The sequence below is a fragment of the Ammospiza caudacuta genome, chromosome 31 (genome assembly GCF_027887145.1).
Source record: "Ammospiza caudacuta isolate bAmmCau1 chromosome 31, bAmmCau1.pri, whole genome shotgun sequence".
Lineage (NCBI taxonomy): Eukaryota > Metazoa > Chordata > Aves > Passeriformes > Passerellidae > Ammospiza > Ammospiza caudacuta.
Genome location: NC_080623.1, coordinates 2,788,823 through 2,807,838, shown reverse-complemented (window position 1 = coordinate 2,807,838; position 19,016 = coordinate 2,788,823). Strand labels below are relative to the sequence as shown.

General features: G+C 61.8%; 1 protein-coding gene across 1 annotated transcript in view; it reads right to left on the bottom strand.

Annotated features, from left to right (window-relative positions):
- Positions 1-143: 143 nt before the first annotated feature.
- The window catches only part of KMT2D (lysine methyltransferase 2D), a 28,883-nt gene continuing 10,010 nt past the window's right edge, over positions 144-19,016 (bottom strand). Inside the window, 26 exon segments of the mRNA XM_058821986.1 lie at positions 144-1,141; positions 1,947-2,055; positions 2,159-2,232; positions 2,949-3,234; positions 3,348-3,478; positions 3,573-3,709; positions 4,210-5,380; positions 5,945-6,081; positions 6,162-6,297; positions 6,404-6,552; positions 6,891-7,066; positions 7,150-7,231; positions 7,319-7,475; positions 7,551-7,715; positions 8,179-8,322; positions 8,404-9,515; positions 9,564-11,514; positions 12,114-12,346; positions 12,494-12,560; positions 12,692-12,779; positions 12,874-12,997; positions 13,091-15,002; positions 15,004-15,154; positions 15,359-15,507; positions 16,513-16,683; positions 17,336-19,015. Of these exon segments, the coding sequence (XP_058677969.1) occupies positions 1,049-1,141; positions 1,947-2,055; positions 2,159-2,232; positions 2,949-3,234; positions 3,348-3,478; positions 3,573-3,709; positions 4,210-5,380; positions 5,945-6,081; positions 6,162-6,297; positions 6,404-6,552; positions 6,891-7,066; positions 7,150-7,231; positions 7,319-7,475; positions 7,551-7,715; positions 8,179-8,322; positions 8,404-9,515; positions 9,564-11,514; positions 12,114-12,346; positions 12,494-12,560; positions 12,692-12,779; positions 12,874-12,997; positions 13,091-15,002; positions 15,004-15,154; positions 15,359-15,507; positions 16,513-16,683; positions 17,336-19,015 (10,785 nt within the window). The 3' untranslated portion in view covers positions 144-1,048.

The following is a 19,016-nucleotide window of genomic DNA, read 5'->3' as shown; positions in this document are numbered from 1 at the left end:
GGGGGGGGCCTCCATCCAATCCCTCCCAGCCACGTGTGGGGAGGAGGGGTCCCCACCCAGCCCCTCCAGTCCCCCACCAGAGTTGGGGGAGTGGGTTTGACCCCCTCCTCACCCTCTCCCCATCCCCACCTCACACCTTGGCATGTCACATGGCTGGGACCTCCTTAAGGGGGGGGGACAAGGAGGGGGTGTCCCCGTGTCCCCCCTTCAAGGTGTCCTGGAGGAGGGGGACATGAGGAAGCCACATCCTCTGAGGGAGAGGGAAAGACCCCCCCCAAAACTTTGGGAGGCAGGTTGGGATGGAGGGGGGGGCTCACATTTAAAAACAACAACAAATAAAAAGAAACAAATCTAACACTTAAAATGAGGTAGGTTTGGGTGCAGAAGCTCCTTGTGTCTGTCGGGGTCTTGGCTGCATCCCGCCGCCGCTCCGGGGTTCTCGTCCACACGCACAAACAAAAACAAAACAAAACAAAAAAAAAAAGGAGATCAAAAAGGAACCGAGAGCGAGCTCTGGCCGCCACCACGCTGGGCAGGGCAGAGCCCAGATTGTCGAGCTCAAGGAGTCTGTGTTACCTTGGTAATTAGCGAGCAAATATTATTAGTTTCTAAAAAAACAAAAAAACAAAAAAAAAAAAGGACAAAACAAAAAAAAAAAAAAAAGGAAAAACCAATAAAATAAAATAAAATAAAATAAAATAATCGTTATATCCAGACCGGCTCCACACAATCGCTCCGGCCACGCTGGGCCCGGCGCTGTTTCCCCATCCGTGGCTCTCCCATGAGGGAGGCAGGCAGGGGGTGGTGGTGAAGGGGGCGTTTCTGAGCCCCCCCACTCCTTTTTTTCCTCCTCGCAGGACGAAGCAAAGAAAACCCTGAGTTGCCAGTTCATCTGTCTGTCCGTCCGTCCCGCTCGGGCAGGGCCGGCAGCGCTGCAGCCGCCGCTCTCCCTCCGTGCCCGGCCGCCCCTGGCACCTCCTGCAGCCCTGGGGGGCTCGGCCAGGTCTCTGGGGCGGGGGTGGCAGCCCCCAGCCCCCTTTTTTCCCAGTTAGTTCATCCACTTCCTGCAATTCCAAGCTCCACAGTGGCAGGGGATCTTGTGCTGATCGTCCTCGAAGTCGAACTGGTAGTCGTAGGTGAGCTGGGAGGGAGAGGGGAGTCAGCCAAAGCAGAGAGCTCAACCCTGCCACGTCCAGCCCCCCTCCCTAGGTCCCCTGAGGCAGATATCTTTTATGAAAAAATATTTTCTTTAAGATTTTTTCCTCCTGAGAAGCTGAGAAGCCTCAGGAACAAAATGTAAACAACAGACAGAACAAGAGGACAGTCTCAAGCTGCACAAGGGAGATACAGGCTAGAATTAAGGAGGAAGTTTTTTGTAGAAAGAGTGATGAAACACTGGAATCATCTACCCAGGGAGGTGGTGGAGTCACCATCCCTTGATGTGTTTAAAAAAGACTGGATGTGGCACTTGATGCCATGATCTAGTTGAGGTGTTAGAACATGGGTTGGACTCGATGATCTTAAAGGTCTCTTCCAACCTAGAAATTCTGTGATTATGTAAACACTGATTATCTGCTGTGGAATGCAACAGGTGGATCTGTGATTGGCCCATGTTGGTTGTTTTTAATTAATGGCCAATCACAGTGAGCTGGCTTGGACAAAGAGCTGAGCCACAAACCCTTATCACTCTTTGCTTTTCTATTCTTAGGCAGCCTTCTGATGAAACCCTTTCTTCTATTCTTTTAGTATAGTTTTAATGTAATATATATGATAAAAAAAAAAATAAATCTTTTAGTATAGTTCTAATGTAATATATATGATAAAATAATAAATAATAAAAATCAAGCCTTCTGAAACATGGAGTCAGATCCTCATCTCTTCCCTCATCCAAGCACCCCTGTGAACACCATCACAGCCCCCCAGGACCCCCTGAGCCCCTCACTGACCTCCTCCCCCTTGGGGATGCGCCGGCTGGAGATGATGATGATCTTGTCCTCCTTGTCGAAGGTCACGACTTCGGCCACGCAGTTCGGGGCACACGAGTGGTTGATGTACCTGGGGGATGATCATGGTCAGCACCAAGCCGGGGGCAGGACAGACGGATGTCGTGGCTCCCTCTGGGGGTATCCCAGCACCCCAAAGCCCCCCCTGTGCTCACCTGGCCGGGCCCCCCGTCAGCGTGGCGTCAATGACGTGCTCGTTGTTGATGCGGAACATGTAAATGCCGCGGTTCTGCCATGGAGGAGAAGAGGGGGTTCAGGGGTGCACTGAGGTCCCCACATCCCACCTGAGTTGATTTCCACCATCCCATGTTCCACTGGAGACCCTCAAATCCCATGAGAGTTCTCCACACCCCCCCGAGTTGCTCCATGTCCTACCAGAGCTCCCAAAATCTCACCTCAGACCCTACCAGAACCCTTGATAACCCTCTCAAGTCCCTCCATGTCCTGAGTCGCCACATGTCCTGCCAGAGCCTTCAACATCCCCCCCAAATTCACTCTCATCCCACCTGAGCCGCAACATCCCATTTGACTCCTCCCATGTCCTTCTCCATGTTCCACCAGAGCCCACATCTCACCCAAGTCCTCTCACATCCCATCTGACTCCTCTCATGTCCTGCTCAGTCCCTCCATGTTCCACCAGAGCCTGCAACATCCCACCCAAGTCCTCTCTATCCCACCTGAGCCTCAACATCCCATCTGACTCCTCCCATGTCCTCAGAGCCCACAATGTCCCACCCAAGTCCTCTCACATCCCATCTGACTCCTCCCATGTCCTTCTCAAAGTCCCTCCATGTTCCACCAGAGGGCACAATGTCCCACCCAAGTCCCCAACATCCCATCTGACTCCTCCCATGTCCTTCTCCATGTTCCACCAGAGCCCACAAAGTCCCACCCAAGTCCCTCCACATCTCGCCCAAGCCCCCAGCACCCCCAGCAGAGCCCCACCTGCTCCTCATAGATCTTCTCCCGCCTGTTGGCCACCTCGTTGCGGATGATGGTGCCGATGTACTCGATGACCATCGTGTGCTTCTCGATGTCCTTGGCCGCGTAGAGCCCCAGCCCCTGGATGCGGGACCGCGCCAGGTACACGTTGTTCTTCCACTCCGTCTTCAGGCGCCGGTACTGGGAGGACTTGGAGTGCACAAACTGTTTGCTGTAGGGCGTGTTGGTCTCGCCCGTGAACGTGCTCTGGTAGGCCTTGGACATGCTTGTGCTGTTCAGGGTGTGGGGCCTTTCAGGAGAGGGGGATGAGAAGGGTTAGAGATGAGAGATCCCAGCTCTGTTGGTGGTTCCCAGCTTTCCTGGTGGATCCCAGCTCTCCCAGTGAATTCCAGCCTCACTTACCGCTTGTAGTGGGTGAGGATCTTGGGCTCGGAGCGGGCGCAGCCGGTGGGATTGATCATCAAGGGCAGCTCCATCAAAGGATGGCGCCCATAGCGGAACAGGTAATTCTGGCAGCTCTCCACACCCGGCAGCTGCAGAGGGGGAGATGGAGAAGGGGTCAAGAGGCAGCAGCAGGATGGACCCCCAGTGTGGAGGAGAGAGCTCCATGCCCACCCCGGGACCCACCGACTCGGCGATGCGCAGCACCGCGTGCACCGTGAGGCCGAAGAGCTCCTCGCCCTTCAGGTACTCGGGGAAGAGTCGCAGCATGTCGGCCTCCTTCCTCATCATCGCCACTGGCTCGATGATCCGGTTCCACACAGCTGCCAAGGGAAGGGAGAGCCACAGAATTAATGAGGCTGGAAAAGACCTCCAAGATCCTTGAGTCCAAGTGACCAATCACCACCAGAGCAAAGCACTCAGGGAAGGGAGAACCACAAAATTAATGAGGCTGGAAAAGATCTCCAAGATCGTCGAGTCGAAGTGACCAATCACCACCTCATCACCAGAGCAGAGCACTCAGGGAACGGAGAACCACAGAATTAATTAAGCTGGAAAAGATCTCCAAATCATTGAGTCCAAGTGACCAATCACCACATTGTCACCAGAGCAAAGTACTCAGGGAAGGGGGAACCACAGAATTAATGAGGCTGGAAAAGATCTCCAAGATTATCGAGTGACCAATCACCACGTTGTCACCACAGCAAAGCAGAGTGCCACAGGTTGAATATGGGCACCTCAAGCCATTTCCCACCACACCACCCTCTGGTGTGGCTCAGCCACTGGCACAAAGGTTGGACACTGGCACATCCCAACTCCTTACCTTGTGGCGAGGAGTCAGAGAAGACAAGATCCTCCAAGCCCTGCTCGATGACCTGCACGACGAACTCGGGGCGCCCGTTGTTCTCGCAGATGGTGCAGCGGTAGCAGCAGCGGCGGTTGTTGGTCCGCAGGCTCCAGTAGATGCGCGTGGCCTCGTAGCCCACGGGGTAGAGCGCCGTGACGCTGTGGAAATCGGCCATCTGGTGGGGCAGCAGCTGTCCGATGGCGTGGAAGACCAAGCCGCCCACGCGGAACATGTGGAGCCGCTCGCCGCGCTGGATGATGCTGGCGATCTGCTTCACCTCGTCCCGCTCGATGTAGACGCGGCGGAACACGGTGAAGCTGCTGAGCTCCTGCTCGCAGGGCCCCTTCAGCTTGTGCAGGGGACACAGCATGGTCTTGTCCTTGAAGAACATGCACTTGGCGCGGATGGCGCAGGCGAAGTGGTACACGCTGGGGCAGCGGATGCGGTTGCAGCTGTTGGTGGCGCCGGTTTTCTGGCACAGGGAGCACTTGGTGAGCAGCCCGCGGTGCAGAGCCACCTCCACGTTGATCAGGGCCCCTCCCTGAGTCTCGTACACCTCCGTGGACCACAGGGCGCAGTTCAGGTGGACCCAGAGGTCGAGGTCAAGGTTGAGCAGGCGGGCCGGCCCGTCTGTGGCGCCGTCGCCCTCCTCGTGACAGAAGCAGCACTTGCGCATGTCCTGCGGCACCTTCTCGGGGCGCAGCGTGGTGCCCAGCTTGTCGATGAACTCGGCGATCTCCTTGTCCCCATCGCGCTTGGCTCCCCCTTTCTGGATGGTGACGAGGAAGCGCAGCCGTTTCCAGCGCACCCCCTTCCACTTCTTCAGCCGCGGCCTCGCCTCGTCCCCATCCTCCAGAGGCCGCGAGCGTGGCTTGAAACGGGGAGGGGAGTGGACAGCCGTGGCCCCTTCCTCCTGGGGGGCTGGCGAGGGGGCCGGTGGCAGTGGTGACAATGGGGCTGGGGCTGCCTCGTGGGACGCCTCGGGGTCGGGGACCCTGGTGGGCTCAGCGGGGCTGGATGGGGAGGGGACAGAGGGGGACAGTGGGGGCGAGGGTTCCTGGGGCAGAACAGAGAGCTGCCGCACGTCCAGGTTGGAGACGTTGTTGACGTAGCAGTGGTGAAGGGTCTTCTCAGGAGCAGGGCTCTCCTGTGGTGTGGAAAGGGGGGCATGGGTCAGAGAGTTGCAGGGATGGAGACTCTCAACCTCCCTGAACATTGCAGGGATGGAGACCCCTAACATCCCTGAACATTGCAGGGATGGAGACCCCAACCTCCCTGAACATCGTAGGCATGGAGACCCCTAACCTCCCTGAACATTGCAGGGACGGAGACCTCTAACCTCCCTGAACATTGCAGGGATGGAGACGCCCAACCTCCCTGAACATCGTAGGCATGGAGACCCCTAACCTCCCTGAACATTGCAGGGATGGAGACGCCCAACCTCTCTGAACACTGCAGTGAGGGGTCCCAGACCCCACAGTGTCCCACATGCTCCCAATCCTGCAAGGACCTCCCAGACTCCTTCCTGGGACACCCAGCACCAGCCCATGGCCACCTGGCACCCCAGGAAACTCCCGGCAATCATGGAGTGACCTACAGGGACCACCATGCACCTCTACCAAAGAGTCCCTGCTCCTGTAGCCTGCCACAGCCCCATGGGTACCCCAAAACCCCTCTCCCAGCTCTGTGGGGACCCCTGCACGCCACTGACCTGTCTGAGCAGCGTCAGGAGGTCCAGCTCGCCCTTGAGGCTGTACCCTGGCAGCACCGCATCAAACTGCTTCAGCCACTCCGAGCTGCTGTCCGGCACCTTCCCAGCCAGAGCCTTCTCCTTCCCTCCGAGCATTCCTGCGAGAGGGATGGACTGCCCATCATGGGGGTCCCAGCCTGGGGACATGGGGGGCCGTGGGCACAAGGGGAACACTCACCGGCCATATCAGTCTCCACCTTCTTGGCCTCCACCACAGCTGCTCGCACAGGGCCATCAGGGAACAGCACCTCATAGGAGCTGGGGATCTTCATGCTCAGCAGCTCAGCCATGGCCACCATCACCCCATTGAGGTTCTAGGTGAGAGGAAGGTAGGATGGGTACGGGGTGACACAGGTGTCACTGTGTTAGGTCACTGCTGGGACCCCAAAGGTCTGTGAGTCCCCCAATCCCCTCACTCACCTTGGCAGCTGCTGCAGACACCGTCAGCATGACGGACACCTCGCTGCTCTTGCCCTTCTCCCATGGGGCTCCAGGGCCTGCTGCCCCCACCTTGCCTGGAGGAGCCCCAAAGGGCTCTGCAGCCTCGTAGGGTTTTGTGTCGGGGAACACTGGTGTGGGGAGAGGGGGGTCAGAGCCGTGGGGAGCAGAGCCAAGGTGAGAACTGTGCAGACCAACAGCCACCCATGAGCCCACCCAGCTGCCCCAGATCCCTACAGGGAATCCACCACCCTGCAAATCCTTTTCCCTCACATCCCACACTTCCCAAGGACCCTTCCCCTAGCTCCCTTAATCCCCTCCTAGACCAGAAACTCTGTCCTGCCCCATCCATATCCCTTCTCCAAAACCCCTCCTTCCGCTGCACATCCCACAAACTCCCTCCTGCCCAGTCCATACGGACCACAGACCCCTCCTGCCCTGACCCACACACCCCTGCAGCCCACCCCACCTGGGATGCTGGCCCGGGGGATGATGGGGATGATGGGGGACAGCACACGCTCCTCCAACTCTGGCTTGGCCTCGCTGAGCAGGGGGAAGCGGAGCAGCTCCTCGCCCAGGACACTCTCGGGGGATGAAGCAGGGACGATGCTGTCGGGGGAGTCGCTCTCGTCGTCGCTCTCCATCCTGTGAGGAGGGAGGTGTCAGGGGCCACAGGGCCTGGTGTCACCCATGGAGGGGCTGATGGCACTTGTGGTGAGGTCTCTCACCTGACGTCCTCGGTCTGGTTGTGTGGAGGGGTGGGCAGTGCTGCCAGCAGGTCCAGGCTCTTCACCTCCACAGCTGGTGCCTCTGCAGAGAAGACATGGGTGTCACCAGGGGGAGTGACAGGTGGCAGCAGCACGGATTCCGTGCCACCCCTGTGCCAGCCAGGCTCACCTTTCTGGCCGTGGGGCTCACGGGCTGGGTCGGCGTCCTTGGGCTGCTCCCCCAGCTCTTCAGGGGCCGTGACACCGTTCACCATCTTCTGCTGCACGGAGGGAGGGGGTGTGGGGGGCAGCGAGGAGGGTGGCGTGGGTGGGTTGCTGAGGTTGTTCTGGGGGGAGACGGTGGGGTGAGAACAGCAGGATGGTCCAGGACCCCCAGAAAAGGGGGACAACCCCCCTCTCACCTTGGTGAGCAGCTGGGAGTAGTAGTCAGGGACGCTGTCCAGCACAGCGCTGCCGAAGGCGCCCCTCAGCTGGCTCTTCCCGTTGATGGGGCTGCTGCCAAAGGGCGCGAAGAGGCTGAAGTTGGCCATGATGGTTGGCTCAGTCAGGGGCAGCAGCGACAGCTCCTGGGGACAAAGTGGTGAGGGGGGAGAGAAGGGCAAAGGAAGCCCTCTGCCACACCCTGGCCCACAGCTGTCACAGACATCTTTAATGAAAAATCATTTCCTTAGGATTTTTCCTCCTGAGAAGCTGAGAGGCCTCAAGGACAAAATGTAAACGTTGATTATCTGCTGCTGTAGAATGCAACAGGTAGATCTGTGATTAGGCCATGTTAAATGTTTGTGATTAATGGCCAATCACAGCCCAGCTGGCTCAGACAGAGCCTGAGCCACAAACTTTTGTTATCATTCTTTGCTATTCTATTCTTAGCTAGCCTTCTGATGAAACCTTTTCTTCTACTCTTTTAGTATAGCTTTAATGTAATATATATCATAAAATAATAAATCAAGCCTTCTAAAACATGGAGTCAGATCCTCATCTCTTCCCCAGTCCAAGAACCCCTGTGAACACCATCACACACGGCCATACCTGCTTCAGCTGCTTCATGAGGGCCTCGCCAGGACGCAGCCCCTCATCTTTGCGCAGCTTCTTGCGGGACGCCGGCATCCGCTCATTGCCTTTCTGTACCCGCTTAGGCTTGGTGGGCGCTGGCTTCCTGGCAATGGAGGGGTCCTGAGGAGGAAAAAGGGGGCATGAGCAGTGCCAGCACAGCCCCCCACCCATCTCACCCCCAGCCCAGCCTCTGCTGCTCACCTCCCGGCCCAGCAGCAGCGACTGTGGCCGTGGCTCTGTCCCAGTGCTCCGGTTCTCCATGTGCCCGTTGAGCTCGCCTGGGCTCTGAGCTGAGAGCTGCACGTTCTTGGCCCGCAGCAACTTCTGCAGCAGCAGGTGCCCGGCCTCAGAGCGCCCACCCTGGGCCAGCAGGCTGTTGGCTTGGCTGTCCCCAGGGTCCCCATTGGCCTCTGGTTTTGCTGTCTCATCTCCATCCACCTCACACTGTGCCACTGCCGCCGCCTCTTCCTTGGGCTCCTGCTTCACCAACACCTGGGGGGCTTCACCTGCCGCAGGAGCCCCCTCTGGCACAGCCCCATTGATGCGGGTCTCAGCAGGGTCAGCTGGGTCCACCCCAGGTGCCTCGGCGTCCCAGGGGCCGTGTGCTGGGTCAGGGAGGGCCCCGCTTGGCGTGGGAGCCAGCCCTGGCTCCGTGGGTGCTGCAGGGCTGGGGGCCAAGGCCGGGACGCCCGGTGATGTCTTCTTTGGCTCTTGGGGGCTCTGCTCGGGGCTGGCCAGGTGCTGGGGGGCACAGCCCAGGGGTGAGGGGGCTGGTGGCGTGGGGAGGCGGATGAGGCCGGGCTGGGGGCCACGGGCAGCCAGAGCTGCCTGAACCAGCTCAGCCAGGGGCTGCTGGGGAGGCTGCCCTGGCAGTGCCCGCCCTGCCTCGCTGGCAGAGCCGCTCTGTGCCTCTGCTGGGGCATCTGCCCGGGGCTGGAAAAGGGACCCCATGGGACGAGGAGGCTGGCGGGTAGCCTGCAAGCTGTAATCCGGGGCCTGCCCGGGGAAGGGGCCGGGGGTCCGTAGTGCCTGGTTCTGCTGCAGCAGGCTCTGCTGGTGCCGCTGCACCAGGAGGGCCTGGAGCTGCTGCTGCTGCTGCGGCGTCAGGTGCCGCAGCTGCGGGTTCTTGGCCAGGACACCCTGGAGCTGCGCCCGGATCTGCCCCATCACCGGCCCTGCCACCTGCCCCAGGAGACCTGGGGGGAGAGTGGCAGTGCCCGACGCTGGCCCTACTTTGTGCTGAACGGGGCTCTGGAGCCGTGGGGGCTGTGGCTGCCCTGGCAGGGCCCCTGCCACCCCCTTGCCTGGCTGCTCTGGGGGCCGCGGTGCCGGCACCATGGCCTGTGCTGGGCCTGTGCCACAGCCCAGGGCTTGTTCTGCCACCCCAGCCGTGTCCCCGTGCTGCTGGGACAGCTCGGGGTGGACAGCCCCAGGGCTCTGCAGCGATGGGGCCAGCAGGGCACCTGGCTGCCCGGGGGCTGCCCGCATAACGCCCGGCTGTGGGGAGCTCAAGAGGAGCTGCTGGCTCTGCCCTAGCTCAGCCTGGTGCTTGGGGGCCTGGGGCTCCCCCAGCCCCGGGGGGTTCAGGGCTCCCTGCTGCTCCCCGTGCAGCTGCCCCCCGCTCTCGCCGCCCTCAGCGTGCAGGGCGCTGCCGTCCATGCCCGCGGGCTGCTCCTTGGCAGCCAGGACCGCCGGGGCCGGCTGCATTCCCTGACTCAGGTGCAGCACAGAGGGGGCCTGGCCCCCTGCCCCGTGCTGCGGAAAGTGCTGCATGGAGGAGGGCTGCCCCTGGCCCAGCCCCAGGAGACCCGGCTGGGCAGCCGCTGCCGAGTTCTGCTGCTGCTGCTGCTGTGGAGCCAGCAGTGCCCGAGACTGCCCCAGCTGCTGGGATAGCACGAGCCGGTGGCTCAGCATCCCCGGAGTCTGCGGTGTCAGCTGGGGCGAGCCCAGCACCCGCTGCTGGTGGGGGGCCAGGACGACCTGGCGCTGGGCTGGGGGGTGGCCCAGCACGCCAGGCTGGTGCTGCAGCCCTGACCCATGGCCCAGCATGCCTGGCTGCTGCTGGGGTGAGAGCTGCTGCACCAGGAGGCTCTGCTGACTGCCCAACAGCCCCGGTTGCTTCGGCACCATGGGCTGAGCCCCTGCGCCGGGCTGTGGGGCTGGGGGCTGCTGCTGCTGCTGGCCCAGCAGGCCAGGCTGGCCCGGCACGGCTGTTGGCTGCACTGGGGCCTGGCCCAGCACACCTGGCTGCTGCATGGATGCCTGGCCCATCATGCCTGGCTGCTGCAGCGATGTCTGGGCCAGCACGCCTGCCTGTTGCATTGAAGTTTGTCCCATCACACCTGATTGCTGCATGGACGTCTGTGCCATGATGCTCTGTGGCTGCATCGAGCTCTGTCCTATCAAACCTGGCTGTTGCATGGACGCCTGACCCATCACACCCTGTTGCTGCATCGATGTCTGTCCCATCACACCAGGCTGCTGCATGGATGCCTGTGCCATCACACCTGGCTGCTGCAGCGATGCCTGTCCCATCACACCTGGCTGCTGCATGGAGCTTTGACCCATCACACCCTGCTGCTGCATCGACGCTTGTGCCATGACACCTGATGGCTGCAGCGACGTCTGTCCCATCACACCTGATTGCTGCATGGCTGCCTGTCCCATCACACCTGATTGCTGCATGGCTGCCTGTCCCATCACACCCGGCTGCTGCATTGATGCTTGTCCCATCACGCCCTGCTGCTGCATGGCCGCCTGTCCCATCACACCCGGCTGCTGCAGCGACACCTGTCCCATCACACCCGGCTGTTGCACTGACGTCTGTCCCATCACACCTGCCTGCTGCTGCAGTGACACCTGGCCCAGCATGTTCTGCTGCTGCAGTTTCTGTGCCAGCTGCATCCTCTGCAGCTGCCGCTCCTGCATCAGCCGGCTGTCAGCCGCCAGCCCGCGCAGCGCCGGGTTCCCGCTGAAAAACGCACCAGAGGATCCAGGTCCGGGGGCATTTCCTACAGGCTGCTGCCCCATGAAGGACAGACCCTGCTGCACGGCCATGGACACACCGCCCTGGGGCAGGCGCAGCCCCCCAGGCTGCCCTGGCTGCTGCCCCAGGCCCTGTGCTCCCACCAGGGCTCCCCCGGGCTGCTGCACTCCGTGTGCTGACAGGAGCTGTCCTGGGAGCTTGGACATGAGGCGAGGGCTCTGCGAGGGGCTCAGGGCCATCACTGCTGAGGCCTGGTGCTGGTGCTGCTGCTGCTTGTTGCGGTATTCAGCCATGAGGTTGGTGTGTTCCTTCTGCTGCTTTCGCACCTGGTGGGGATGGCAGGGTGTCAGTGCCAGGAATGGCATGGAATTAGTGCCAGGGGCAGGGAAACAACACAGCCTTAGCACTGGGGATGGTGGGGCATCAGCATTAGGAATGGCACAGGATAAATGCTGGGGACGATGGGGCATCAGCACTAGGAATGGCACAGGATAAATGCTGGGGACAGCGGGGCATCAGCACTAGGAATGGCACAGGATAAATGCTGGGGACAGCGGGGCATCAGCACTAGGAATGGCACAGGATAAATGCTGGGGACAGTGGGGCATCAGTGCTGGGAATGGCAGTTCATTAGTGCCAGAACAGCAGGGCATTAGCCCCAGGAATAGTAGGACATCAATGCCAGGAATGGCAGAGTGTTAGTTCCAGGAACAGCAGGGAATTAATACCAGGACTGGCACAGCATCAGTGCTGGGGACAGCAGGGCAGTAGAGCCAGAAATGGCACACTGACTCTGAGGACATCACTCAGTTTGCACTGGGGATGGCACAGTGCTAAAGTTGGGAATAACAAGGCTGGCACTGGGAACAGTGGGACATCCCATTTGCACCAGGGACAAGGTGCCCACCCACATGCAGGGTCCTACCTGGTCCAGCTGCTTCTGGATCTTGCTCTGCTGTTCTGTCACCAGCTTCAGCTTCTCAGCATCGGCCTCGGGGAACTCCCTGCCGGCTTTCTTGGCCGTGCGCTGCTTGGCACAGAGCGCCTTGCGGGACTTGCGGTGCGCCCCGATCTGCTCCTCCAGCACCTTCAGCTGCATCTGCAGCAGCTGCTGCGTGTGGAACAGCCACTCCTCGTACTGGCGCTGGTCAGCCTCGTCTGTGGGATGGGGACAGGGCTCAGATCAGTGGGGACCCCGGCTAAGCAGAGACCCCGAGTCAGTGGGGACCCTCAGGTCAGTGGAGACCCCAGCCCCAGGGCGGGGTGAGCCCTGTCCCACACCAGCCCTGCCATGTCAGTACTCACTGATGACGCCCTGTGCAAAGGTGGGTGGGTTGGGGCGAGCCTGGGTCGGGTCTGTGCCACTCCGCTCCTGCAAGAAAAGGGAGTGTTTGGATGCTGTGGATTTCTGCCCTCTCCCCACAGACTCCATCCCCTCAGAGAGATACAAAACCAACAGTTCTGGCCTGCCAGCCCCAAGAGACACCTGTAGACCCCACTCACCTGGCCAGTCCCTGCCAATAAGTGGTTCTGCATCTCAGAGACAGCTGGGCCCCCCGAGAGCCGCTGGGCCAGCAGGGAAACCTGTTGCCTTTGGGGGGACACACACAGAGATGAGCTGTGAGCCAGAGCCAAAGCAACCTGTCTGCCCCACCCTGTGCCCCCCAGATCCCCTTGTCTGTTACCTGTTCATGCCTGGGGCCACCCCAATGCTGCCCTGAGCCATCACCTTCTTGATGCCCTTCAGTGCCACCATCTTGGCCTTGGCAATGGGGTCCATGATGTCCTCAGCTGCAAACTTGTCCAGGTCTGCTGAGACAGAGACCAGAGCACGTTCAGCCCTATACCCCCACACCCAAAAGGGCTTCGTACTCCCACAAAAAAATCCCCCCCAGCCCCTACCTGTGTCTGGGAAGAAGCTGTTGGCCAACTGCTGCTGCATGACGAGCTGGGGGGGCTTCAGGCCCAGGCTGGGGGGCTGCACCCCGGCCATCGGCTTCTGCACCAGCACCTGCTGCTGGCTCTGCTGTGGCTGCCCCAGGGCCACCTGCACCCCATGGGGGGACGACAGCACGTGGGGCTGCCCAGAGCCCATGCCCATGTGGGGGGCCAGAGCTGGGCCCTGCTGGGGTGCGTTGAGCCGGGGGGGCTGCGGTGGCAGCAGAGGTGGCCGGGCCACCAGCCCCAGCTGGAGGGGAGTCTGAGGGGTGCCTAGACGGGGTGGCTGCCCCTCAGGAGGCTGCCCAGATGCCCCTGTGTGCAGCATGGGGTGCCCCGGGGCTTGGAGGTGGGGGGTGCCACGGGGCAGGTGGGCTGACATCTGCTGCTTCTTCTGCAGCTCCTTCTTCTCATGCTCCAGGAGGTCCTCGATGAGCAGGGGCAGCTCGCTGGCCACCAACGAGCTCTCCATCTTGTCCAGGTCATCTGCTGGCGAGTGCCGGGCACTGCCCAGCCCCAAAGCTCCACTGTCCAGCTCAAACTTCTCCAGCAAGGGGTTGGTCTGACCACCCAGCTGGGCAGTTGCCAGCCCACGGCCAGGGCCGGTGTAGGGGTCCTTCTCCAGCACGGGGACACCGGCGTGGCCACTGTTGGAGAACTGAGTCATGCCAAGGCGAGTGGGGCCGGTGCTGGAGCTCAGGAGGGTCTGGCCAGGTTTGACACTCAGTCCCAAGGAGGCAGAGATTTTATCTGTGCCCTGCAGTGCTTCTGACTTGATGGGGGGACCAGCGGTGGTGAACTGGCAGGGCGAGGTCTTCAGACAGCCTTCCTCCAGCTTGGGCTTGACATCAGTGGGCAGCGAACCGGGCTTTGCCTCTGCACCCTGCGCCTTGAAAGTCGGGTCAGGGGCCAGCACAGCGCCCGTGGGGCAGGCAGAGAGTCCCAAGCCCATCCCAGACACCAATCCTTCCTTGGGCACCTCCTGATCCTCTGCAGATGGGGTCACATCTTTGCTGTCCCCAGTGTCAGGGAGCTTCAAGGTGGTTGCTGGTGGTTCTGTCTTGAGCTGGGCCTCCCGCTCTGCCTTCTCGTTGGCCGACTCCACCAGGCGCAGGTGCTCGTTGAAGATGTCCTTCTTGTCCCCAGTGTCCAGCTCGGGGTCGGTGTAGGCCAGCAGGTCGAACTCATCACCGTTCAGCAGGTCATCGAGGTGGGGGTCTGCTGTCTCCAGGCTGTCCAAGTTGTCCAAGTCATCGTCCCCTTTGGCCACATCTGGATCCAGGCTAAGGTTGGCCAAATCATCATCATCTTCCAAGTCCTTGTGGGAGCCAAAGTCATCATCCAGATCAGGCTCCACGGGCACCTCGCAGGGCAGCCGTGCCCCCTCCAGGCTCAGGTGGCTTTTCCCAGGGGTGGGCGCAGGCTCTGGAGCGGGGCCATCCTTGGCACCCTCGGGGCGCAGGGTGGCACCGGAGGACAGGGGGCGTGGAGGGATGTGCTGCTGCAGCTCCAGGGTGGGCGCTGGCAGTGGAGGTGCCACCTTGGCGTGGGGCTGCTGGTGGCTGTTGCCCATCTCGGCTCCCTGTGGGGATGCGGGTGGCAGCGGCGCTGGAACCTTCTGGGATGGCAGCGCCTGCATGGGCATCACTGGGGTGCACAGGGCCTGCGGGGTGCCCTCCTCCCCGGGCAGGAAGAATCGAGGCCGGGGCACCTGGGGGGCAAAGGGAGATCCCACGACACCCCCAGGTCCTTTCTGCACGTTGTGTCGGAGCTCGATGAAGGGAGCGCCCAGGGCAGCTGGCGAGGGGGGCACGGCCTCGGCAGGGGTGGGCAGGCGGGTGCCCAGGGTGCCCATGGGGGTGCCAGCGGCTGGGGGGGGCGAAGCGGGAGGTGACAGGGAGCCTCAGGGCCGCCACTGCTGCTTGTTGCTGCTGCTGCTGCCACAGGTGCTGCTGCTGCTGCTGCTGTGGGGATGGTGATGGGAACACCCCACGGGGGTAGAAGGCCTGGGGGGGCCCCACCGCCGCCCTGCAAGACACCGTGGTGTTGGCACCAGCTTGGTACAGCCCCGACACGCCACGTCCCATCCCTCTAAGACTGTGCCAAGCACCCAAAATCCCACAGCCATCCCCTCCCTCCAGAGTGATCCCCACATGCTGGGGGCCTGTGGGCGATGTCTGCCGGCTCCCACCCCTGCATGCTGAGCCCGTGGCACTGCCAGGGGGCACCCACCGCCCGCTGATGTCCAGCATGGCTGGCGTGGCCGCCGGCGGGGGCCGGGAGAGCCGCTCGTCCTGCGTGAACGCTGCCTGCACCATGACGGAGCCAGGCAGCTTCCCTGCACCTGCCGCCGTGGCCAGAGTCCCGAGGAGAGCCTTGTCCTGGAAAAAGGAAGGAAAAAAGAGTCACCCATCCATCAGCCACATCATCCCTCTTGTCCCTCCATCAACCACAACATCCCTCTTTACATCTCCATCAGCCACATCTCCATGGCCCTCCCTCAGCTGCATCCCCCCAAGCCCCTCTATCAGCCACATCCCTCAAGCCCCTCTATCAGCCACATCCCTCAAGCCCCTCTATCAGCCACATCCCTCAAGCCCCTCTATCAGCCACATCCCTCAAGCCGCTCTATCAGCCACATCCCTCAAGCCCCTCTATCAGCCACATCCCTCATGCTCCTCTATCAGCCACATCCCTCAAGCCCCTCTATCAGCCACATCCCTCAAGCCCCTCTATCAGCCACATCCCCCATGCTCCTCTATCAGCCACATACTCCCCTGTGCTGCATCCCCTCCGTGCCCCTCCATCAGCTGCATTCTTCCCATGTCCCTCCATCAGCCACATTTCCCCACCCAGTGCCCACCATGCCCCTCCATCAGCCACATTATCCCCCGTGCCCCTCTCAGCCATATTCCCCTGCCATGCCCCTCGACCAGCTTCGTCCTCCCATGCCCCTCCATCAGCTGCATCCCCCACATGCCCCTCTACCAGCCACATAATTCCCCTTGCCCCCCTCCATCAGTCATATTCCCCTGTGTCCCTCCATCAGCTGCATCCTCCTTGCCCCTCCATCAGCCACATCCCCCCCATGCCCACTGTGCCCCTCCATCAGCCACATCCCTCCCGTGCCCCTCCATCAGGCACATACCCCCATGTCCTTCCACCAGCTGCATCCTCCCATGCCCCTCTATCAGCCACATTCCCCTGCCACGCCCATCATGCCCCTCCATCAGCCACATCCCTCCTGTTCCCCTCCACCAGACACATCATCCCCTGTGTCCCACCGTCAGCCACATCCCCTGCTTTGCCCCTCTATCAGCCGCATCCCCCCTTGCTCCTCCCTCAGCCACACCCCTCCCATGCCCACCGTGCCCCAGTTCTCCCACCTGTGCTGGCTGGTACGGGGCCATGCCCCGGCTCAGCTCGAAGCTCTGCCCGCTCTCAGGTGCCCAGGCAGCGGGTGAGGAGGAGGCGGCAGCAGCCGCGCTCTCCTTCTCCTGCCGAAGGCTGTTCCTCTGGATCTGCTGGCGGATCAGCAGCTCCCGGAGCCGCTGGCGCTGAGAAGAATTCAGAGTTAGAGCCCAGAGTGGCAACAGGACCAAAACCAAAAACAAACCATACACAGAGTGCCCATTAATGCCTTCACAGCCCCAGTTTTTTCCTCTCATTCTCTCCCAAACCCAAATGGATGCAACTGGATCAGCAGCTCCCAGAGCCACTGGTGCTGAGAACTCAGTGTTAGAGCCCAGAGTGGCAACAGGACCAAAACCAAAAACAAACCATACACAGAGTGCTCATTAATGCCTTCACAGCCCCAGTTTTTCCCTTCCATTCTCTCCCAAACCCAAATGGATGCAACTGGATGAGCAACTCCCAGAGCCACTGGCGCTGAGAAGAATTCAGATTTAGAGCCCAGAGTGGCAACAGGACCAAAATCAGCAAAACAAACCATGCACAGAGTGGCCATTAACGCCTTCACAGCCCCAGTTTTTTCCTCTCATTCTCTCCCAAACCCAAATGGATGCAACTGGTGAGCAGCTCCTGGAGCCGCTGAGAACTCAGTGTTAGAGCCCAGAATGGCAAGAGGACCAAAACCAGCAAAACAAACCACACAGAGAGTGGCCATCAATGCCTTCACAGCCCCAGTTTTTCCCTCTCATTCTCTCCCAAACCCAAATGGATGCAACAAGATCCCAGGAGAGACCTCACCTGCCGCTGCTTCTCCAGCTCCGACTGGCTCATGGTGCCCAGAGCCCCGTCCTGGGCACCAGGCAGCTCCGCCAGCTCCCGGTTTGGGGGTGCCGAGAGCCCTGCAGCCACCTCCTCCCTCTTGTCGGCCGTCAGTCCCAGCGCAGCGCGGGGCAGGAAGGTTCCAGAAGGGTCCTGCTGCTGCGGGGGAGCCGGGGGCTGCGGTGGCAGCACCGATGGCGGCCGCAGGGGCGAGAGGCTGTAGGAGTCAGGGGCGGCGGTGCCAGGGCCCAGCGGGCTGCTGGCCTGGTGGAAGCTGGGGGACGAGGCGTAGGCCGAGCTCTGGGGCTTCCCAGAGCCGTAATGGCTGTTGATCCCGTGGGGCTGGTGGGACGGGGAGCCCTTGAGTGGCTCTGAGACGGCCGGGGGGAAGGTGAAGCGCATGGGGGGCTGGCTGCCCGGGAAAACGCTGGCACCGGGCGAGCGGGCAAAGGGCGGCTGTGGCCCTGCCGCTGCCTTGGCGTGGGGGTCACCTGCTGGGGTGCCCCCAAAACCTCCGCCAGCTGCCCCCACTGATTTGAACCCCGGCTCCGGCAGCTGTGGGCGGGGGGGTTTGTGCAGTGGGGTGAAGGGATCCCGGGACTGCGGCCGGGAGGGCGGCTGGGAGTAGGGATCCGGGGATTGGAAGCGAGGGGTGACTGGGGACTGGCAGAAGGCTTCGTTGGAGAGAGGGCGGGGGGTCAGGGGGGACTGGGAGCTGGATTGGGACTGGGGGCTGGCGGGGATGCGGGAGAAGGGCTCAGAGGGCAGGGAGCGGGGTGGGAGGGCGCAGCAGGCCTCGGGGGGCTGCAGCCGGGGCGTCAGCGGGGGCTGTGAGTAGGGGTCCAGGTAGGGAGACTGACGGTACAAATCAGGGTGGCCTGGGGGCGAGGGGGCCAGGGGATGGGGGTCGGGGGGCCGGTGCCCCAGCCCCGGGCTCTGCGGCTCTACCTGAGAGACCCGAGGGGTCATGGGGGCTTTGAAGACGTCGGCCGCCTTCAGCTCCGCAGCCGAGAGGTGGGGGCCACCTGGGGAGTCCCCGTAGCCCATGGCAGAAGCATAGCCAGGTGAGCAGACCCCCAGGCTTCCCCCATCCTCCTTCTTCACCTCTAGACCCTTCTTCTGCTCCCCAAAAGGCAGGGGAGAGAGCAGGGCCTCAGGGGGCCGTGCCCCAGGACTCCCTGGCACCGACAGGTTGTCCAAGGAGGGGCACCGGGGCTTCAGGAAGGGGTCAGGGGTGCCAGGCTGGTGCCGAGGGGTGCCAGGCGGGGTGGGGTGGAAGTCAGGGGGAGCACGGGGGGCTGTGAGGGGCTGGGGCTGGCTAGGGAAGGGCTGGAAGGCAGCCCCCGACGTGGGGCTCTGGCCCAGGGGCGAGGGGAAGCGAGGCTCCAGCGCGTAGGCGGGCGCCGCGCCGTAGGGATCGTGCGAAGGCACTTGGGCAGGGGACTGGGGCGGGAGCTTGAGGAAGATCTCGCTGGGAGACTCAGGTCCCCCTCCAGCACCCGCTGGGGGCTTCAGGAAGCCCTCGCCGGTGGCTGGGGGGCTGCTGATGTAGATGGGCTGTGCCCCCGGCGGCACCGGGATCCGCAGGTGCAGCGAGGGCCTCTCGGGCTTGCGCAGTCCCTCCCCTTTGGTCTGCTTGTTGATCTGGCTCTCGGCCTGC